Source organism: Dendrobates tinctorius, unplaced genomic scaffold (genome assembly GCF_039654945.1).
Source record: "Dendrobates tinctorius isolate UK_male_01 unplaced genomic scaffold, ASM3965494v1 ptg000232l, whole genome shotgun sequence".
Classification (NCBI taxonomy): domain Eukaryota; kingdom Metazoa; phylum Chordata; class Amphibia; order Anura; family Dendrobatidae; genus Dendrobates; species Dendrobates tinctorius.
In genome coordinates, this window is record NW_027361899.1 from 5,734,282 (window position 1) to 5,755,671 (window position 21,390).

A 21,390-nucleotide genomic window follows, 5' to 3' on the forward strand; every position below is an offset into this window, starting at 1 on the left:
CCCAAGAACTGTGGTATGATCAGACCATGTTCAGACACAGCCATTACACAGTACACAGCATGGGCACATTTATAAAATTATCTCAGCACAGAAACACTTCATTTAACCTCCTTCCTGACATGTGCCGTTCCCTCAAACCGCAGTACATGTACGGCGCCACGATCGCACGGGCTCACGCTAAGCGCCGCCGTGATTGAGTGTGTTTGTCAGCTCTATATGAGTACTGACACCCTGCAGCAACTCCCATGATCAGTGCTAGCACCGAACGCCGACATTTAACCTCTCTGATGCTGATGTCAATAGTGAATCTGACATCGACGAGCATCGCACAGGGAGGTAGAAGCTTTTTGGTTAGGTTACTTACACATTGCTTAAAAGTATTAGCAATCATTTAGATGTAGGTATTCTTAATATTTTAAAGGTTATAGAGCTTAAAGGAACCTCTCTTTTTGCCGCTATAAGATGCGGCCACTGCCTTTCATGGCTTATCTATAGCATTCTATAATGATGTAGATTAGCCCTGAAATGCATTGGCCACATCAGAAAGAGGTGACAGGTTCCCTTTAGTATTCTATTCAAACATATGCTTCATGAAAAATAGCATCAAAAACATTTTCAAACATTCATAATAGGTGAAAATACCATTTAATAAACATACCTCAGGGTAAGGAGAAACCGTTCTTCAGCAGAAATACTTTTGCGGAAACATGAGGTCTGAAACGTTTTGCCTGGACGAAGCTCCGCAAGTAAGATGTCATAGGTCCTCAGTGACATTCTGGTGTAGGCCATAAATTTGTCAGGATGGCTTCGTAGATGTTGATAGAGCCTTGCAAAATGGCCTCTGGCAGGGCGAGTAGTGGATGAACCCAAAATCTTCGCCGCCTACTCGGAGCCAAAAGAGGTGAATAGCCAACCTCATACTCCCGGGATAACACCCAGTTAAATAATAGCTCCTCAGTAGTATTCAAACTGAGATTCCTAGCAGCCATACTTCCTTTTGGGGGCAACCAAAAAAATTCAGAAGATTATATGGATGTGCTCAGTATCACACATGTTGCTAAAGGGGGTTTATATAGGGATTGCATAGGGCAATCCCCTCCAAATCAAGGATAATTTTGCATTTGGAAATCCTGAGAAAAACGCATCACATACGGATTGCATACGCATGACATACGGATGTTAACACTAGGACTACCGGACTGGTCACCCCCCCCAAGAACTACCGCATGGATTCATTTGGACTCCTGACTTTTTTTCGTTTATTTTTATAGTTTCTTGCTCCTGGAATTGTTGTAACTTTAATTTTATAGAATGGTATAAAATGCAAAATAGCAAGAATATCGTCAGGCTTTAGCACACTTCTTCCAGCCATGTTAGCAATTAATAAAACAGCAGGCCGTATTCTACAGCAATTATGTAGTCCGCTCGAGAGTTCACTGGTTCACGGACGGATGTGTATGTCAAGTATATTTGCAAAAATGCCAATTATAAGTCTAAGCCAACATTTATTCTAAACTTACAAGTAAATAAAAACTAAAAGAAATAATAACATTTAGGCTGGAGTCACACACAACGAATAAAAAATCGGTCCCATTTTAACGGTCCGAAATCGCACAAAGGTATCTTAACCAGTAATCCGTTTTTGATGCGATTTTTCTTCATTGATGCGATTTTAATCGCATGTAAGGATCCGTTTGACATCCGTCTGGCGAGATTTTCTCGCAGGGTAGCTAAATGGACATATAATGGAGCCCAATGACAGGTTTCCCCACACAAAGAATGAATAGATCTAGACACATTAAATACATATACATATATATATATATATATATATATATATATATATATATATATATATATTTATATATATATTTTATACGTGTCATAGAGACATATTTATACATATATTTCAAATTCATACAGTTCATCGTAGCAGAATAGCCGCAGAAACATTTGCCGGTTTTTGTATAATCATTGTCCTGCCCGACATGAAATGACACATGGTTTACATATAGTTAACCATTTCATTTCATGTTTTTTTTGTTATGTCTATCACTATTAATTAGATGAGGGTTTGTGGGTAAAATTTTGGAGTTGTAGGGGTTAATTTAAGGGGTTAATTTGTTGTATTAAATTGCAGGGACGCCTGCTGACGTCACTGAGGCTGCAGGGAGTCCCCGTAATTTAATACAACGAATTAACCCCTTAAATTAACCCCTACAACTCCAAAATTTTACCCACAAACCCTCATCTAATTAATAATGATAGACATAACAAAAAAAACATGAAATGAAATGGTTAACTATATGTAAACCATGTGTCATTTCATGTCTGGCAGGAGAATGATTATACAAAAGCCGGCAAATGTTTCTGCGGCTATTCTGCTATGATGAACTGTGTATGAATTAGAAATATATGTATAAATGTGTCTCTATGACATGTATAAAATATATATATGTGTGTGTCTAGATCTAATCATTCTTTATTTAACCGGTGAGTGTGATTTTACTGTATTGGAAGAATTGCCGGCTTTTGCTAAAGGACACCGGGTGCGATTTTATCGCAAGTCACACATCTGGTCCGTTTGTAATCCCATTTTTTCTCGCCCCCATAGACTTGCATTGTCGAATCCGATCCGAAAATCGGCGACAATCGCAGCATGCTGCGATTGTCTCGGTCCGAGGATCGGATCCGATCAAACAACGCATGATGTTAGCTGCCCCATAGAATAACATTGGGACGAATGCAATGCGATTTCTTATCACATTGCATTCGTCCGATTTAATCGCTAGTGTGACCCCGGCCTCAGAAACAAAAACTTTAAAAAAAAAGAGTACCTTTTTTTCTAAATTTACCTTTCATTACCAAAGGGAGTCATTTTATAGGGAGTCAAAATGACTCCCTTTGGTAATGAAAGGTACATTTTGGATAAAAAGATACTCTTTTTTTTCAAAAATGATTTATTGTCACAAAATCTTTTTTTGCATCCTAAATGAGTAAAAGTCACCGAGTCTCAAGCCGGAATTTGGAAAAATGTAGTAACAGAAGAGACATGAAAATTGCATGGAGTCATAATGATTCCATCGGGAGTGTTACGTGTTACAGAACCACTTAGCACCCAAAATATGTTGTGCAGTTATATGGATGTATAATAGGTTCTATGAGAGATGCATGTCCCTAATGTATCAGCATTCCCCTTTTGTCCGCCCTCCCCCCACCTTTGTAATTTCCACAGTAAACATGGCAGGCTCCGGCCACCTGCGGCTTTTGTAATGCATGTCTGGCCTGCCCTCTGTATCTGTGTGATATATTCTGTGTCCTGTGAGTAAAGTGTTGTCAGACTGGAAATACATGGAGAAGCAGTGATCTTTTATATGCGTCCATGTAACCCAGGGATTCCAGCCAGAGTCATTCATTCAGACTCCAGCCAACGCAGAGCGGACCTCCGAAAACACGGGGTGGTACTGAAAGAGGTACCCCAGCTTGTTAGACCCCGTTACAGGGAGTTCTAGTGTTAAACGGATGTTGCGATTAAATAAACGCATGACACTCGCAAGCCAATCGCATGGCACTTGCATAGCTCTCGTCCGTTTTTTCGGTCTGGAAATCGAACGTTTTTTCTCACATATGTGTATGAGCCCTTATAGACATTGGGATTGTCATCAAGAACAACAATCGCACCACCTTTATCTGCTTTTTTTAATCTCAGTAGATATATCATTTTGTAACTGTTCGGCGCCTCCGTTTCTTTCTTAGGTCATGTTCACAAGCATAGTTTTTTGCTGCTTTTTTTCTGCAGCTAAAACTGGTCTTTTGGCAGTAAAAACACTGCTTTTAAAACTCCCATTTCTCGTTCGCCTTTTTGGGGGACACAGAGACCATGGGTGTATGCTGCTGCCACTAGGAGGCTGACACTATGCACAAAAAAAGGTTAGCTCCTCCTCCGCAGTGTACACCCCACCGACCGGCAGGAAGTTCCTCAGTTTAGCTTAGTGTCAGTAGGAGGTGGACACGGGTCTTTTATTAGACCCCTATCTACCTCGTCGTGCGTCGTTCCTTTACAGGTTTCGGAGGGATACGGAGTGAACAGTCACATCCGTACTCCCACAAAGAGACTATGAGTACGGCGTGTACTGCCACCCCGTATCCTCATAGGTCTCCGCGGCAGGACCAGGAGCCTCGCACAGGTGCGTGCCAGCTATACGGACGGTCCTTGCCCCCCGCCTCCCACCATCTCGCCTACCAGAGCCTGACGGTTGGACGAGGCGTGGATTCCATAAAGACGACAGACAGCGTGGGATTCTCAGGTACCTTTATTGTGGCCCCCGGCCTGGGTGAGTATGCGGTCTAGCGGTCCCCCGGCATTTTCATCCTAAGGCGGTCGCCAGGGGACCACGGTAGGGCCTGCGCGCCCGCTTCTCCCCACGGTCGCCGCATCCATGAAGGCCCCTTTTCTTTCGGGCCTTGTTCTGTGCCCCCCCCGTTTCTTCATCCCGGCAGGGGTATACAGGGGTCGGGCTGTGGGAAGCAGGGACGCGGCCCGGGGTTGCGGCCCGGTGTTGCGGCGCATCTTCCGCGCCGACCCCCTGCTGACAGGCGGCCGGCGCTATTAATTTAGGCCCCGGCTTCATCTCGGGCCTACCGCTGTGTCGCGGCCACGCCCCCTGCCCCTTCTAAGCGGGCTTCTCTCCCGCCCGTCCTAGACCTTCCCAGCCCCCTTGCCTCACACCAGCCTGCTATTGGACAGCGGGCGGTGCTAAGGGGATCTCTGCGGCGAGCTCCGCCCTTCTCCCTCTGGCAGCGCGCCCTTTCCCTGGTGGTCGCCATCTTCTCAGCCTGCCAGCCGGACCTCATTCCCTGCCGGATTTCGGTCGCTGGGCCTTTTTTCAGCCGGATTGGCCTGGCCTCATCCTGCAGCCAGATCAGAGAGCGTCGCCCTTGGGGACACCGGACCGTGAGTAGCTCTGCACCTGCAGACTGACACCCTTCTCTGCCTTCTGTCCCCCAACCAGCCGGCACTGCCTCTCTTTTCACTATGTCCAACGCTAAGTCTGATCGTACTCGCTCTGCGTCCAGCCCGACGCCGCTCAGGAGCCATCCATAGCCCCAGGGGCGAGTGAGCCCCCCATGCCGGGTTGGGCCTCCTCTCAATCACAGTCAGTGGCAGACCTCATCAAGGTGTCTCAGTCCCTAGTAGCCGTTCTGGACAAGTTGCCCTTGGGAGCTTCGGCGGGACCCAGCACGTCTCAGGACGTCCCATCTGAGCCAGCCAGCGGCAGTCGCAAGAGGCCCAGGCAGGACCTCCAGGCGGAGTCCTCCCCTCGTCCTACCTCACCCCATAGTCCCCAGCAGTCTCCCTCTCGGGCCTCCTCCCCCGAGTCAGGCGAAGCGCTTTCGGAATCGGAAGGGGTCTTAGAGCTGGATTCGGACCAGGATGCGAACATGAAGGTTACGGTGCAAAACCTCATTGCCGCGATTCACCATACCTTTGACATCGCTGACGCCCCTGCGAAATCCTCAGATCAGGAGGTTTCGTCCAGATGGGCGGAAACACCATCCAGGGTGTTTCCCTTCCATTCTGAGTTTGGAAAGATTTTTACAAAGGAGAGAGAAGATCCGACCAGACACTTTCAAAGAGGAAAGCGTCTCGGCGTGCTGTACCCGTTTGCTAAAGAGCTCACGGACAACTGGGCCGCTTCTCCCTCGGTGGACCCTCCCGTGTCCAGACTTTCTAATAATACGGTCCTTCCACTGTCAGGTGTGGCGTCGCTAAAAGATTCTAATGATGGGATCATAGAATCTCTAGCAAAATCTGCCTTCGAAGCGGCATCAGCAGCGGTATGTCCAGTCTTTGTTTCTTCTTGGACAGCAAAGGCCATATCCACTTGGGCAGATGACCTTCGGCAGGGCATTCTGGATAAGGCACGACCAGAGCATTTGGCCGATCTCGCCAATCAGATTTCCCATGCGGGGGATTATCTGCTTTCTGCCTCCTTGGATGCCGCATCTTGCGCAGTTCAGGCGTCAAGTAACATCGTGGCAATCCGACGTACAATTTGGCTCAAGGCCTGGCAGGCGGACTTGTCCTCTAAAAAGTCTCTGACCAATCTGCCTTTTCAGGGAGTGCGTCTCTTCGGATCACAATTGGATCAGATTATTAAGGACGCTACCGGAGGTACGAGTTCTCTTCTCCCCTTCAAGCCTCGCAGACCTCCTCCAAGGCGTCAGTTTCGTCCCTGTCGGACTTTCCGCCGTTTCAATACGGCGGAAAACCCTTCCAACCAGCAAAGGCCACAGGCACGTCAGGAAAGAAAGAAGGTTTCCTTCAGGCCCACTCCGTCCTGGCGGTCCCACTCTTCCCAGGGAAGACCGTCCAGATCTAGATCTGAACGGTCTACGTCCGCATGACTACCATCGGTCTCCCGTGGGTCCCTTCCAATTGGGAGGTCTACTTCTCTTCTTCAGCGACGTCTGGCTCGCCTCAGTAGAGGACGCTTGGGTCAGAGAGGTTGTATCAACAGGATACAAAATAGAGTTCATTTCTCTTCCACGGGATCGTTTCTTACAATCCCGTCCGCCGAGGGATCCGGCCTTGGTCCCGGGGTTCGGTTCGGCCATCGCCTCTCTTCTCAGTTCCGGGGTGATTGTGCCCGTTCCCGAATCTGAACGCTTCACAGGGTTTTATTCAAACCTGTTTGTGGTGCCGAAAAAGGACGGGACAGTTCGACCCATCTTGGATCTCAAGTTACTCAACAAGAGAGTTCGCCTTCGCCACTTCCGGATGGAGTCAGTTCGCTCGGTAATTGCTTCCATGGAGGAGCAGGAATTCATGGGTTCCATAGACATCCAAAATGCCTATCTACATGTGCCCATATTTCCCGGACATCAGAAGTTCCTGCGGTTTGCGATTCTTCACGAACATTACCAGTTCGTCGCGCTTCCTTTCGGGCTCGCCACCGCTCCCAGAGTCTTCACGAAGATTATGGCGGCGTTGATGGCCTTGTTGAGGATCAGAGGTCTCGTTCTTTTTCCGTACCTCGACGATATCCTGATCAAGGCCCCCTCCTTTCAACAGGCCCGCCTAAGTGTGGCGATCGTTCTAGACACCCTGTCCAGTTTTGGGTGGATCGTCAACCGGGAAAAGTCCTGTCTGGTCCCTACTCAACGCCTTGTGTTTCTGGGCCTTCTGTTCGACACTCGTCGGTCAAGGGTATTTCTCCCACAAGACAAGATTCTTTCCCTGCAGCAGGGCGTGCGATCATTACAGATCACACGATTTCCATCCCTCAGGTCAGCCATGAGGGTCCTGGGGAAGATGGTGGCGGCGATAGAGGCAGTTCCCTTTGCCCAATTTCACGCCAGGCCACTCCAGCAGGCCATTTTGTCCAGGTGGAACAGGTCGGCTCTCTCTCTGGATCGTCCGGTTCGCCTTTCCTGCCGCATCAGGCGGTCTCTCAACTGGTGGCTGACGTCTCCCCTCATTCTCTTGGGGCGGTCTTTTCCCATTCACTGGCAGATTGTCACTACGGACGCCAGCCTCATCGGCTGGGGTGCAGTGTTCCGCAATCACACTGTTCAGGGTCGATGGTCGACTCAGGAATCAGCTCTGCAGATCAATGTCCTAGAGATACGGGCGATCCATCTAGCTCTCGTCCACTGGGAAAGGCGCCTCAAGGGCCTGCCTGTCAGGATTCAGACAGACAATGCCACAGCGGTGGCGTATATCAACCGCCAAGGGGGGACACGGAGTGTCTCAGCCCTGGTGGAAGTGTCCAGAATTCTTCAATGGGCAGAGACCTTTGTTCCAACGATTTCCGCGGTTCACATTCCCGGCGTGGACAACTGGGCCGCCGATTTCCTCAGCCGCGAGGGTCTCGCGGCAGGGTAATGGTCCCTACATCCGGAGGTGTTTCATCTGCTCTGCCGTCGGTGGGGAACCCCGGATGTAGACCTCATGGCATCTCGCCTCAACAGGAAAGTACCACAATTCGTGTCCAGGTCTCGGGACCCTCTGGCAGTGGGCGCCGACGCTCTGGCCGTCCCTTGGTCACAGTTCGTGCTCCCCTACCTGTTCCCTCCTCTGCCTCTTCTTCCCAAGTCGTTGAAGAAAATCAAAGCAGAGGGGATTCCAGTCATCCTCATCGCCCCGAATTGGCCCAGAAGGTCTTGATTCGCAGACATTGTCAACCTTCTCGCGGACGCCCCCTGGAAGCTTCCCGACGGGCAGATCTGCTGTCTCAAGGCCCGATTTGCCACCCCAATTCTCGGTCGCTCAATTTAACGGCGTGGCTGTTGAGACCGAGGTTTTGAGACGGGCAGGAATCTCTGATCGGGTAATTCATACCATGATCCGCGCCAGAAAGCCTTCTTCAAAGATCTATTACCGTACTTGGAAAGCCTATTTCTCCTGGTGTGAGGCCAATGACATCGCGCCCTTGGTTTTTTCGCTCTATTCTAGCGTTTCTTCAGGCAGGGCTGGATGCGGGGCTTGCTCTCAGTTCCTTGAAGGGTCAAGTTTCGGCACTGTCCATTTTATTTCAGAAAACGCTGGCCTCCCGGCCCCAGGTCAAAACCTTCCTCCAGGGTGTGGCTCACACGGTTCCTCCGTACCGAGCTCCCGTGGATCCTTGGGATCTTAATTTGGTTCTTCAGGTTCTGCAGGGTCCTCCTTTTGAACCTCTCAGGGACGTTTCCCTTTCCCTCCTTTCTTGGAAAGTGGCCTTTCTGGTGGCCATTACCTCCATCCGGCGTGTGTCGGAATTAGCGGTACTTTCTTGCCGCTCTCCTTTTTTGGTCCTTCATCAGGACAAGGTAGTTCTGCGGCCTCCGCCCTCTTTTCTTCCGAAGGTGGTATCTTCGTTTCACCTCAATGAGGACATTGTTCTGCCATCCTTCTGCCCCAGCCCAGCTCACCCTCGGGAGCGGTCTTTGGACAAGCTGGACCTAGTCAGGGCATTGAGAGTCTAGCCCGGACGACTTCCTTGTGGAAGTCAGACTCTCTGTTCATCACCCAGCCTCAAAGGCCACTATTGCGCGCTGGATCAGATCGGCAATTTTGGAGGCATACTGGGTCAAGCATCGAGTGGCCCCTCCAGGGATCAGAGCGCACTCTACCCGGGCGGTGGGTGCCTCCTGGGCGGTGCGCCACAGAGCTTCCGCGCTGCAGCTTTGCAATGCTGCAACGTGGTCATCGGTTCACACCTTTGTGAAATTCTACAGGGTCCACACCTACGCTTCGGCGGACGCCAGCCTATGTAGAAGGATTCTGCAGGCTGCGGTGGCGAGTCCACTGGCCTGATGGAAGTTTGTTTCCCACCCCAGGGACTGCTTTGGGACGTCCCATGGTCTCTGTGTCCCCCAATAAGGCGAACGAGAAAACAGGATTTTTTGGGTTGCTTACCGTAAAATCTGTTTCTCGGAGCCTTCATTGGGGGACACAGCACCCTCCCATGTTCTACAACTCCTGTTCTTATGTTTGTCGGTTTGTTACAGTTGAGTTGTTTGTTCTGCTTTCAATCTATTCTGTTACTTCTCCTACTGCTTTCTCACTAACTGAGGAACTTCCTGCCGGTCGGTGGGGTGTACACTGCGGAGGAGGAGCTAACCTTTTTTTGTGCATAGTGTCAGCCTCCTAGTGGCAGCAGCATACACCCATGGTCTCTGTGTCCCCCAATGAAGGCGCCGAGAAACAGATTTTACGGTAAGCAACCCAAAAAATCCTGTTTTTGCAACACTTTTGGAGCGTTTTTTTTTTGAAGTTTTGTTTTGGTGCTGATTACGTGTGCTCTGTCTACAGTACATGTTTAATAAAGTTAGTTTTATTCACAAATAAATTCTAAAAAATTCCACAAATAACAGCAAAATTATTTGCATGGTTTTTCTTTCCACTTTGATTAATTTCTAAGGCTTTGTGCCCGCGTAGCGATTTTCAAGCAATTTTTTTCCTGAGCAGAAACGCATGCCCTTGCCAGGGAAATCGCATGTGCTTTTTGACACGTGTTTTTGTCGCGATTGTCAAGCGTTTTGACATGCGTTTTTCCTATGCATTTTTGCTCATATAACTGATGGTATGCGTAATCGCGGGCGATTCCGCAAAATTAATAAACATGCTGCATTTTTTACTGCTAAGCGATTCCGCAGCGGTAAAAAACGCACCATTGGCACAACATGTGCGTTTTCTATTAAAAATGCATGGAACGCTTATTTTAAGCGTTTCCGTGGCAGAATCGCGCGTTAAAAAACGCCGCGGAAACACTTAAAAATCGCAACGTGGGCACACAGCCTGAGGGTGAAAAAATGCTGCAAAAACAGTGACAGCATTGACATGCTGCAAATTTAAAAAAACACTGCAGTTTTCCAGTTACCGTAAGTCAGGAGAGAAAACAAGCATGTGCATGAGATTTCTTACATCTTTAGCTGGTATTGTAAAAAGCAGCTTGTTAGGCTATGTTCACACGTTGTATTTGGTGAGTTTTTTGCCTTAGTATCTGTCAGCCACAAGCTGTATATCTGCTTTGTTTTACTTAGAGAGTGGCCGAACCATTCCAGGAGCTGTAAAAGGAGGCACGATGATGAGACTTCTCTTAGGAAGTGTGGATGAAATATTCTCAGGACTTTGCCTGTTCTTTATTAGATGTAACAACAATGTAATGATAACAGAGAAAAACATGCATGAGGTAAGTAAGGAGGGGGCCAAGTGATGGTGGTTCCAAAATATCTTAGAGATTGTAAATCATCGAAGATGTAGAAAGTTCCTTATTTTGAGACTAGGGCCAATCTGCTAAGGATGCAATTATCTGGTGTCTAATGTAAGAGGAAATTCACATAGCATAGGGAAAATATGCAAATCCCTTAAAGATTGGATCTCCAAAACGAACAACACATAGCTATGTACTGTGTAAGTGTTCAGTGCATTAAAGATATGTATTCACATTAATATATGCATGTTTTAAATCATTTAAAAATAAAGATCTGGCTCTTTGAAAACAGTAAAAAAAATGCACAATTAAAAAGTTTTTAAATGCCCTGTTCCCCATGATAAATTAGGTGTCTGGGTAACAGCTACCCTGCAGCACTGCCACCTAGTGGTGACATCTGCTAACATCTCTGCAGCGCTGTGCACACACTGCGGATTTTTATCTGCCGAACCGCAGGTAAAACCGCAAGTAAAATGACCTGCGGTTTGGCCTGCGGTTTGCCATCTGGACAATGGAATAGGTGGCAAACCGCAGCAGAATCCGCAGAAACAATTGACATGTCAATTGTTTCTGCGGATTCAAAACCGCAGTTTTTCCGCAGTTAAAGATCTGCAGCATGTGCACAGCAGAATGTTAATCCCATAGGATAACATGCTACTGTACACTGTCTGCAGAACTGCTGCAGTTCTGCTGCGGCCAAAACCGCAGTGGAACCGCAGCAGAAACCGCAGCGTGTGCACATAGCCTTATGCTCATCCTCTTTCCTGCCCATAAGCTGAGGCTGTACTTGCCTTACATCACTGCAAATTGCACGGAGCATTGTAGAAAATGGTGGGAGACATCGTCAAGATGCACAATGTCTCCACAGCTCAAACAAGCGAGGCAGAAATTCAATCACATGGGGAGACTCAAACCCAAAAGTAGTAACTATGTCCAGATAGATTTATTTTTTCAAACTGTAATTTTTATTGAAGTATATCAATCTACATAAATAAAAGGATAAATTATTCCTAGTATACAGTCATTGTGCATATGGATATCACAATCTGTCAAATCATATACGAGCAATCACTGCTCAGTACATCTGGAAATAAAACTGGAGCAGAGACCGATGGTGCAGGAAGATCATAGATGGTAATCTTGTCTCATCTACAACACAGCCACAATTGACTGGACGAGATGCGTCAGATTTGGAAGTGAAAACCATTTTCTCTCATACATCATTATAATGTTATAAAATCTCAGTTTTTAATCAAGTACAATTACTGGGTTTTGATAACATTGTTACCTTCACAATAACAATACATTAATCTGGTGCACGTGGGATCTGCAGATTACTAAAATGTTTCAGATCTCTGGATATGTTTTACATGTTATGAAATAGTTGTGAAATATTTTTTCTGGTCTAGACATCATCACTCAGATTATTTTTTGTAAGTCATTATATTTTGTATGTCTCCTGAAATCGAATACTCTGTCTAACTCTATAAGGCTAGGTTCACATCGCGTTAACAAAGCCCATTCAACGCATATGCATTATTTAATACCGCTAGCGCTGATGATGCCTCAGACGCTGCAGCACGTGTCCGAGGCTCCGTCACTGAATGATGGCATGTCGCGAACGCGTGCCGCTTTACGACATGCGTCGCGATGCGCCCGACAATGGGGCTGAATAGCAGCGTTAACGGACTGCGTTATACCGTGGTGTAACGCAGTCCGTCTAACCGACTGCCAAGACGCAATGTGAACCCAGCCTAAGGTTGTGTCCATACGGTGCATTTTTTATGCATTTTTTCCGTGCAAAATTGGCCCAAAAACGCTAGGAAATCCTTATACCAGCAAAGCCAATGAGAATCCTGAAGTGTTGTGCACATGATCGGTATTTTTCCTTTCAGGATTTGCTGTGCGTTTAAGTCTACAGCATGTCAATTCTTAGTGCGTTTTTGACCCATTGAATGCACAGGAAAAAAATGCATGCAAATAACGCATGCAAAAATGCCGCACATTTTTACACAGTGTTTTTGCTGCCAAGGGGTTGCAGAAACCTTGCAGAAATTTTTGCAAGCTCTTACTCAACGTGCGTTGAACTCACTAGGTATTACAGTATAATGCAGCCTTGTCCTGAATCACATACAATTGGACACTTATTATATGTCACAAGATGCTTAAAAGTATCAATTACTGGAAATATAGCACATTTTCCACATTATATCTCATGACATGGTAATTTTGTAGCTTGCTATGCAGGTGTTCTGTACATCAGTATTTTTTGCCTCGAACATTACTTTATAAATTTGGTGTTTATAACGACTCAATTTAACCACACTCCTTATATCCAGATAAGTTCAGAATTATTGAGGAAGGTGCAGTTAAATTAGTAAACAATTTTATTGCGCTTTACTGCTATAGTTTCCGAATTCTGCAAAATCTCATGTCCCCCAAAATACTGGTTATACCTTTCTTCTTATTTGTATGCCTGATTCAGATGTTCATGTGTCACATACATGTATTACTCCTGTCTATTTGTCACTTTGTCTTTATTGTCTAAGCCTTTTGTAAGAGTTTCTGATATGTATCATGTGTTATTTTAAATGTGATCCTACATCTTCAGATTCCATATTGTAAATCTAGGAGCTGCACTTCTCAGTGTTGGACGCCACAGAAGGATTGATTTCTGAAGTTAGTGATTTACTTCGTAAGGTGTTTCTGCCGGACATGAATGCTTTAGACAAACGGGGACCGTTAGCGCAGACGAGGCACGGAGACCGCGAGATACAGCGATTTAAAGAGAATATTGAGCAGTACTTGGCTTGTTTATTACGTGAGTTATAGCACAAGCCATTAGTTGTTTTCATGTATTATCTGTTTTACTAACATTTATTTACTATAAGGCCTCATACCCATTGGCGATTTAAAAAACGGTCCGATTTCTGGACTGGAAAAAAGGGTGGAGTGTTATGCCAGTGTCATGCGATTTCTATGTGATATTTTTATTTTTCCATCCGTTTTTCATCCGTTTTTTTTCCCCAGCAACTCTTTTTCTACAGTCATTTACAGGACCATTTACAGTGTTGTATACCACAGAATGGTGATGTATCCGTTAAAAACGGATGGTCCGTTTTTGGTGCGTTTTTTTAATCACACCCGTTGACTTGTATTGGCAATAATCGCTGCAAATCGCAGCATGCTGCGATTTTTTTCTTAGACCGATTTTGGCTGAGAAAAAAATCGCAAGTGAGATGTCACCCATTCACTAACATGGATCAGAGTGCAATCCGATTAAAAATCGGATTGCAATCGTCCGATTTTATCGCCAGTGAGTATGAGGCCTAAGGCCGGGGTCACACTGGCGAGGAATACGGCCGAGTGAGAGGCGCTAAAAGCACGCATTACACATGGACAAATGATTCTCTATGGGGTCCCTCGCACCAGCCGTATATTTCTCATCCGTATTCTACGGTCCGTGCCAATCGCAGCATGCTGCAATTGTCAGCGTACTACGCCCGTAATACGCCAATGCAAGTCTATGGGTGCGCAAAAAATACGGATTACACACAGACCACACGTGTGACTTGCGAGAAATACGCACCAGGTGTCTTATAGCAAAGCCGGCAATTCAGTGAGCTCTACAGTAAACTCACACTGACCGTTTTAATAAAGAAACGAAAGAATAGATATAGACACATAGAATACATATATATACAGTCATGTGTTAAATTTTGGGCACCCTTATTAATGTTAACCTTTTTTCTTTATAACAATTTTGGTTTTTGCAACAGCTATTTTAGTTTCATATATCTAATAACTGATGGACTCAGTTATATTTCTGGATTCAAATGAGGTTTATTGTACTAACAGAAAATGTGCAATCTGCATTTAAACAAAATTTGACCGGTGCAAAAGTATGGGCACCTCAACATAAAAGTGACATTAATATTTTGTGGATCCTCCTTTTGCAAAAATAACAGCCTCTAGTGGCTTCCTGTAGCTATTAATGAGTTCCTGGATCCTGGATGAAGGTATTTGTGACCATTCCTGTTTACAAAACAATTCCAGTTCAGTTAAGTTTGATGGTCGCCGAGCATGGACAGCCCGCTTCAAATCATCCCACAGATGTTCAATGATATTCAGGTCTGGGGACTGGGATGGCCATTCCAAAACATTGTAATTGTTCCTCTGCATGAATGCGTGAGTAGATTTGGAGCGGTGTTTTGGATCATTGTCTTGCTGAAATATCCATCCCCTGCGTAACTTCAACTTCGTCACTGATTCTTGCACATTATTGTCAAGAATCTGCTGATACTGAGTTGAATCCATGCGACCCTCAACAAGATTCCCGGTGCCGGCATTGGCCACACAGCCCCAAAGCATGATGGAACCTCCACCAAATTTTACTGTGGGTAGCAAGTGTTTTTCTTGGAATGCTGTGTTTTTTAGCCTCCATGCATAACGCCTTTTTGTATGACCAAACAACTCAATCTTTGTTTCATCAGTCCACAGGACCTTCTTCCAAAATGTAACTTGCTTGTCCAAATGTTCTTTTGCATACCTCAGGCAACTCTGTTTGTGGCATGCTTGCAGAAATGGCTTCTTTATTCGGTCGTCCATGACAGCACCACCTGAGAGAGGGGATCCGCCCTTTAGGAACAGGAAACCTACAGATACAAAAGGGTGGCACCTCTCCCACGCATCAGTTGGTTTCCTGTTCCTAGAGGACAGGACTCTCTACAGATCGTCCGTCATGGAGTCGTCGTTGAGTACCCAGGCCGGCTGACCGACCCAGGTAGCGAGGGGGTCTCCTACCTCGGTCAGTGCGGGGTCCCTGGAAGCGCCACGGTGGGGCCGGGTAGGTCACCACGGCAGTGGACGGAGCAGGTGGAGCAGGGGTCCGGTGGATGCCGTCTCCAAAACGCCAGCACCTGGTATGTATGCCCCGGTCCTGCTGCGCTTCCCCAGGCCCGGTCCTCCCGGTCAGTGCTGGCCCCTGGCGGGCTCATGGCGGCGTGCGCAGGGGGGCATTCCGGGCAGGAGGCGCTGCGCGGCTCCTTCGCGCGCGCTCCCGCAGGGCTCTTATGAGCGGCGGAAGTGACGCGGCGGAAGGGGCGGAGCGATAGCGCCGATACCGGAAGTCGGGTGCCGACCGGCCTCCGGCGCGCGCCGCGGGTGCATGCCCGTCCGGGGGTCGCGCGGCGACCCGGGTAAGGCGAGGGGGGCCGGAGCATGGGGGAGGGAGCGCGAAAGGCCGGGTGGGTGGTGCTATGGCAGGATACCTGCTGACCCGGACACCAGGAGGCCATATAAGGCAGATGGGGACGCCGCAGGGGTGCTTCTGAAGGCCCCAGCAATAAATACAACGGAAGCCCCCTTAGACCAGCAGGACGAGGCGCAGGAGCGCCCGCAAAAACAGGCCACGACAAAACCGCATGCGAGTGGCCAGCAGAAGAAACAGAGACGAACTAGCGACCAGAGCCGCGAAAGTTCCTCCAGAAAGGACCCCCCTGCCTCCCTCCGTGATCCGGTACCTGCTTCATCTGCATGGGTAAGAGATCTCCGTGAATGTACCCTGATGCAGTGTTCCCTTATGGTTTTTTTTCAGGGGAAGAAGGCTACGGGAAAACAGAAGCACAGGGAATGTGCCCTCTGTAGTTCCCCCCTACCAGATGGCCACCTTAAAAAATTATGCCAACCATGCATTCGGCAAACGGTAGGGGTTATTAAAGACAGGGAGTCCAGGGGTAGATTGTCAGGCCCTTATACTCTCCCCCGTTTATCCAGGTAGCGGAAGAGACACCTGACTTCACTTCAAACCTGAGAGAGATGATCAGGGCAGAAATGAAAGTCTTACCTCAAAGAGAACCTTCTAGGAGAAGAGAGGCTAGTGGTTCAGGCTCGGAGACCTCAGTTGCCCCTGGGAAAGGTGACAACTCCTCGGCCTCCTCGTCGTCTTCCTCGGATGAAGACTCTAGCCGGTTCTGCTTCCCCTTAGACCAGATGGACAGATTAGTGAAAGCAATACGGTCCACCATGGGGGTAGCGGACAAAAAACGGGAACTCTCAGCACAGGACATAATGTTCGGGGGTCTAGACCCCAAAAAACGCAGAGCTTTTCCATTAAACGATAAGGTTCAGAGCCTAATTGACAGAGAATGGAAGAGACCGGAAAAAAGGGGCTCTATGCCACCAGCCTTTAAGCGGAAATACCCCTTTGATAACCCGGTAGTAAACAAATGGGATAAAGCCCCGAAACTAGACGCAGCAGTAGCCAAAGCATCTAAAAAATCCGCCATACCATTTGACGATATGGCCTCCTTGAAAGATCCGCTAGATAAAAAAGCGGATTCTTTTCTTAAAGGGACATGGGAGATGTCAGCAGGCGCGTTAAGACCAGCGGTAGCTGCCACCTTTACAGCCAGATCCATGATGGTCTGGCTAGATCAGCTGGATTCCGAGCTAAAAGACGGAGCTTCAAGATCATCTATTCGGAAAAGTTTGCCGATCATTCAGAATGCCGCGGCGTTTTTAGCCGATGCTTCTGCAGACTCTGCAAGAATGGCGGCTAAAGCCGCGGGTCTATCTAATGCAGTGCGAAGAGCGCTCTGGTTAAAATGCTGGCCAGGAGATATTCAAGCCCGGTCCCGTCCCAATGACTAGTTGCCCCGGTAGGAGGGAGACTAGCTGCCTTCTACCCATCCTGGTCTCTGATCTCTAATAGCAGCTGGATATTGGGGATAATAGCCGTGGGACTACGACTAGAGTTTTCTAGGGTTCCCCTTGATCAATTTAAAATCACCCCACTCAGGTCATCTGCTTCAGAACAAGCTGCCCTGGAGGCCGAGGTTCATGACCTGTGCGCCAAGAAAGTCCTGATAGAGGTTCCAGAGGGAGAATGGGGAAGGGATTCTACTCCCCTCTGTTCCTGGTCCGCAAACCAGACAGCTCCTTTAGGACAATAATAAACCTTAAGGCCCTCAACAAGTTTTTGGTCATACGTCCTTTTAAAATGGAAACAATTAAATCTGCAATAAAATTGCTGTTCCAAAACTACTTTATGGTGGTGTTAGATCTAAAAGACGCATACTACCATATACCCATCCATGCAGGCCATCAGCGGTTTCTCAGAGTGGCGGTTCAGTTCGATGGGTCAATTCGACATTTCCAATATGCGGCCCTCCCCTTTGGAGTGGCAGTCGCTCCCCGAGTGTTTACTAAAGTAATAGCGGAGGTCATGGCCCATCTACGTGAATCGAACATTCTGGTGATCCCCTACCTGGACGATTTTCTTATTGTAGGTAAAACGGCGAATCATTGTTTACAACAGCTACAAAAGGCAATGTCTGCCCTAGAACGGTTAGGATGGTTGCTGAACGTCAAAAAGTCTCGGTTGCAACCAATGAAAGTCCAACAATTCTTGGGCCTAACCCTGGATTCTGAAAAACAGGAATGCCGTCTGCCTCCGGAGAAGCTTGTTCGCCTCCATTATCAGATCCTGAACGCCTCCAATAACCCCACCATGTCCCTCAGGAAAGCCATGTCCCTTCTAGGCTCTCTTTCGGCCTGTATCCCGGCAGTCCAGTGGGCCCAGTTTCATGCAAGGAAACGACAGAGCGAGGTCTTATTACATCAAAAAGTCCTTGGGGGTTACTTGGAGGGTCAGCTAACCTTGTCCCGTAACACAAGGGAGTCCCTAGAGTGGTGGTTAGACAAGGATAACTTGTCTAAAGGGGTGCCCTGGGAGTATAACGTAACCCGCATAGTCACCACGGATGCTAGTCCTTACGGTTGGGGAGCTCATATGGGTGAAATATTAGTCCAGGACCAATGGCAACATGATCAGTTAGGAATGTCATCTAACCTAAAAGAATTGACAGCAGTAGAACAGGCGGCTAAAAAGCTCCTTGTGTATCTACAGGGCCATCACGTGCGAGTGTTCTCCGACAATCAGGTCACCGTGGCATATATCAATCACCAAGGCGGGACCCGTTCCAGACCCCTGATGATTGTAGCAGAGTGGTTGTTCGATCTAGCAGAACAATACTTTCTATCTTTAACAGCGTTGCATATAAAAGGAAGAGACAACATCACGGCAGACTTTTTAAGCCGCAATCAACTAAAGCAAGGGGAATGGTCCCTAAACACCTCCATATTCAATCTGATTGTTCAAAAGTGGGGATATCCAGAGGTAGACCTCTTCGCCACCAGAGACAACAGGCAATTGAAACAATTCTGCTCCCTAAATCCCAGAGAGAATCCTCTGGCGGTAGATGCCTTCCTGATAAAGTGGGACTTCAAACTAGCCTACGCCTTTCCTCCCCTATCTCTTCTACCCCTAGTGATGAGGAAAATCAGGAAAGACAGAGCGAGGGTTATAGTCATCGCTCCATTTTGGCCCAGGAGAGCATGGTTCTCATGCCTCAGGACCATGTCGGTGTCCGATCCTTGGGTTCTACCGGACATCCCGGATCTCCTGTCCCAGGGCCCAGTCTTCCATCCTCAGGTGGCTGGCCTTCATCTGAAGGCGTGGAGTTTGAACGGTCATTATTAGAAGAGAAGGGCTTCACCTCAGACCTAATTAACACCCTACTTAAGAGTAGAAAAATCATTACCACAAAAATTTATGTCAGAATTTGGAAAAAATTCCTTCAAAACTCAGGAGTAGTCGCTGGGGATTCAGCGCCTATAATGCAGATATTAGAGTTCCTACAAAAAGGTCGGGACATGGGGCTCTCTACCAGTACCCTTAAAGTACAAGTGTCAGCCTTGGGGGCCCTGTTTAGCTGTAACATCGCTGGTAATTATTGGGTAAGCAGGTTCATTAAGGCGGCAGGTAGATCCAGGCCAATAATGAAGGATAGGTTCATGCCGTGGGACTTGAACCTAGTCCTCACTGCTATGACAGAGACCCCATTCGAACCTATCTCGTCGGCTTCCCTAAAAAACCTGTCCCTCAAGGTAGCCTTCCTGGTAGCTCTAACATCAGCCCGCAGAATAAGCGATATCCAGGCTTTATCTAGGTGTCCTCCTTATTTACAGTTCAAAGAGGATAGGGTAATACTTAGACCTGCTCCAGCGTACTTGCCGAAGGTAGTTTCTAGTTTCCATAGGACACAGGAAATAGTTCTTCCATCCTTTCTCCCTAATCCAACTAACGAGAAGGAAAACAAACTACACACCCTGGATGTCAGGAGAAGCCTCATAGAATATCTGACAGTCACCGATCCCTGGAAGAAAGATAATGCCCTATTTATCTCTCATCAAGGCCCCAGAAAAGGTTGTAGAGCATCAAAAAATACACTAGCCAGATGGATTAGAGAGGCGATTTCAATAGCATACACCTCAAAGGGCAGGTCGCCACCCGGGAAGCTGAGGGCGCATTCCACCAGGGCCATGGCGACCTCATGGGCCGAAAGATCAGAAGTCTCCATTGACCAGATATGTAAGGCGGCTACTTGGTCCTCTCCGAGCACCTTTTATAGTCGTCATAGGCTAGACCTGGGTGCTTCCACGGACCTCTCTTTTGGTATAAGGGTGCTGCAGGCTGTAGTCCCTCCCTAAAGTTGATATTACTCTCTGTAAATCTCTCAGGTGGTGCTGTCATGGACGACCGAATAAAGTCTTAGTTACTCACCGGTTAACGATATTTTTCGGAGTCCATGACAGCACCCGTATATTCCCTCCCTTTAGTTTAATTGGGGTGTGCACGTCTATTTCTTGTATATGCTCACTGGTGATAAAAGTTTATAATTGTAAAGAATACTGTACATAAATCATGCATTAACCTTGGAAGTCCTCTTGTGCTCTGTAATCCAACTGATGCGTGGGAGAGGTGCCACCCTTTTGTATCTGTAGGTTTCCTGTTCCTAAAGGGCGGATCCCCTCTCTCAGGTGGTGCTGTCATGGACTCCGAAAAATACCGTTAACCGGTGAGTAACTAAGACTTTCGCATCACTCTCCCATACAGCTTCTCCTTGTGCAAAGTGCGCTGTATTGTTGACCGATGCACAGTGACACCATCTGCAGCACGATGATGCTGCAGCTCTTTGGAGGTGGTCTGTGGATTGTCCTTGACTGTTCTCACCATTCTTCTTCTCTGCCTTTCTGATATTTTTCTTGGCCTGCCACTTCTGGGCTTAACAAGAACTGTACCTGTGTTCTTCCATTTCCTTACTATGTTCCTCACAGTGGAAACTGACAGGTTAAATCTCTGAGACAACTTTTTGTATCCTTCCCCTGAAAAGCTATGTTGAATAATCTTTGCTTTCAGATCATTTGAGAGTTGTTTTGAGGAGCCCATGATGCCACTCTTCATAGGAGAATCAAATAGGAGAACTACTTGCAAGTGGCCACCTTAAATACCTTTTCTCATGAATTGATACACCTGGCTATGAAGTTCAAAGCTCAATGAGGTTACAAAACCAATTTAGTGCTTCAGGAAGTCAGTAAAAAGTAGTTAGGAGTGTTCAAATCAAAATGATAAGGGTGCCCATACTTTTGCACCGGTCAAATTTTGTTTAAATGCAGATTGCACTTTTTTTGTTAGTACAATAAACCTCATTTGAATCCAGAAATATAACTGAGTCCATCAGTTATTAGACATATGAAACTAAAAAAGCTGTTGCAAAAACCAAAATTGTTATAAAGAAAAAAAGTTAACATTAATAGGGGTGCCCAAACTTAAACATATGACTGTATATAT

The 21,390-nt window shown here is 47.1% G+C and overlaps 1 protein-coding gene across 1 annotated transcript in view; it reads left to right on the forward strand.

Annotated features, from left to right (window-relative positions):
- Positions 1 to 21,390, forward strand: part of DNAH8 (dynein axonemal heavy chain 8) — a 418,964-nt gene that overhangs the window by 18,706 nt on the left and 378,868 nt on the right. The window contains exons 4-5 of the mRNA XM_073556422.1: positions 10,528 to 10,676; positions 13,329 to 13,518. Coding sequence (XP_073412523.1) covers positions 10,528 to 10,676; positions 13,329 to 13,518 — 339 coding nt within the window. The remainder of the gene's footprint in view (positions 1 to 10,527; positions 10,677 to 13,328; positions 13,519 to 21,390) is intronic.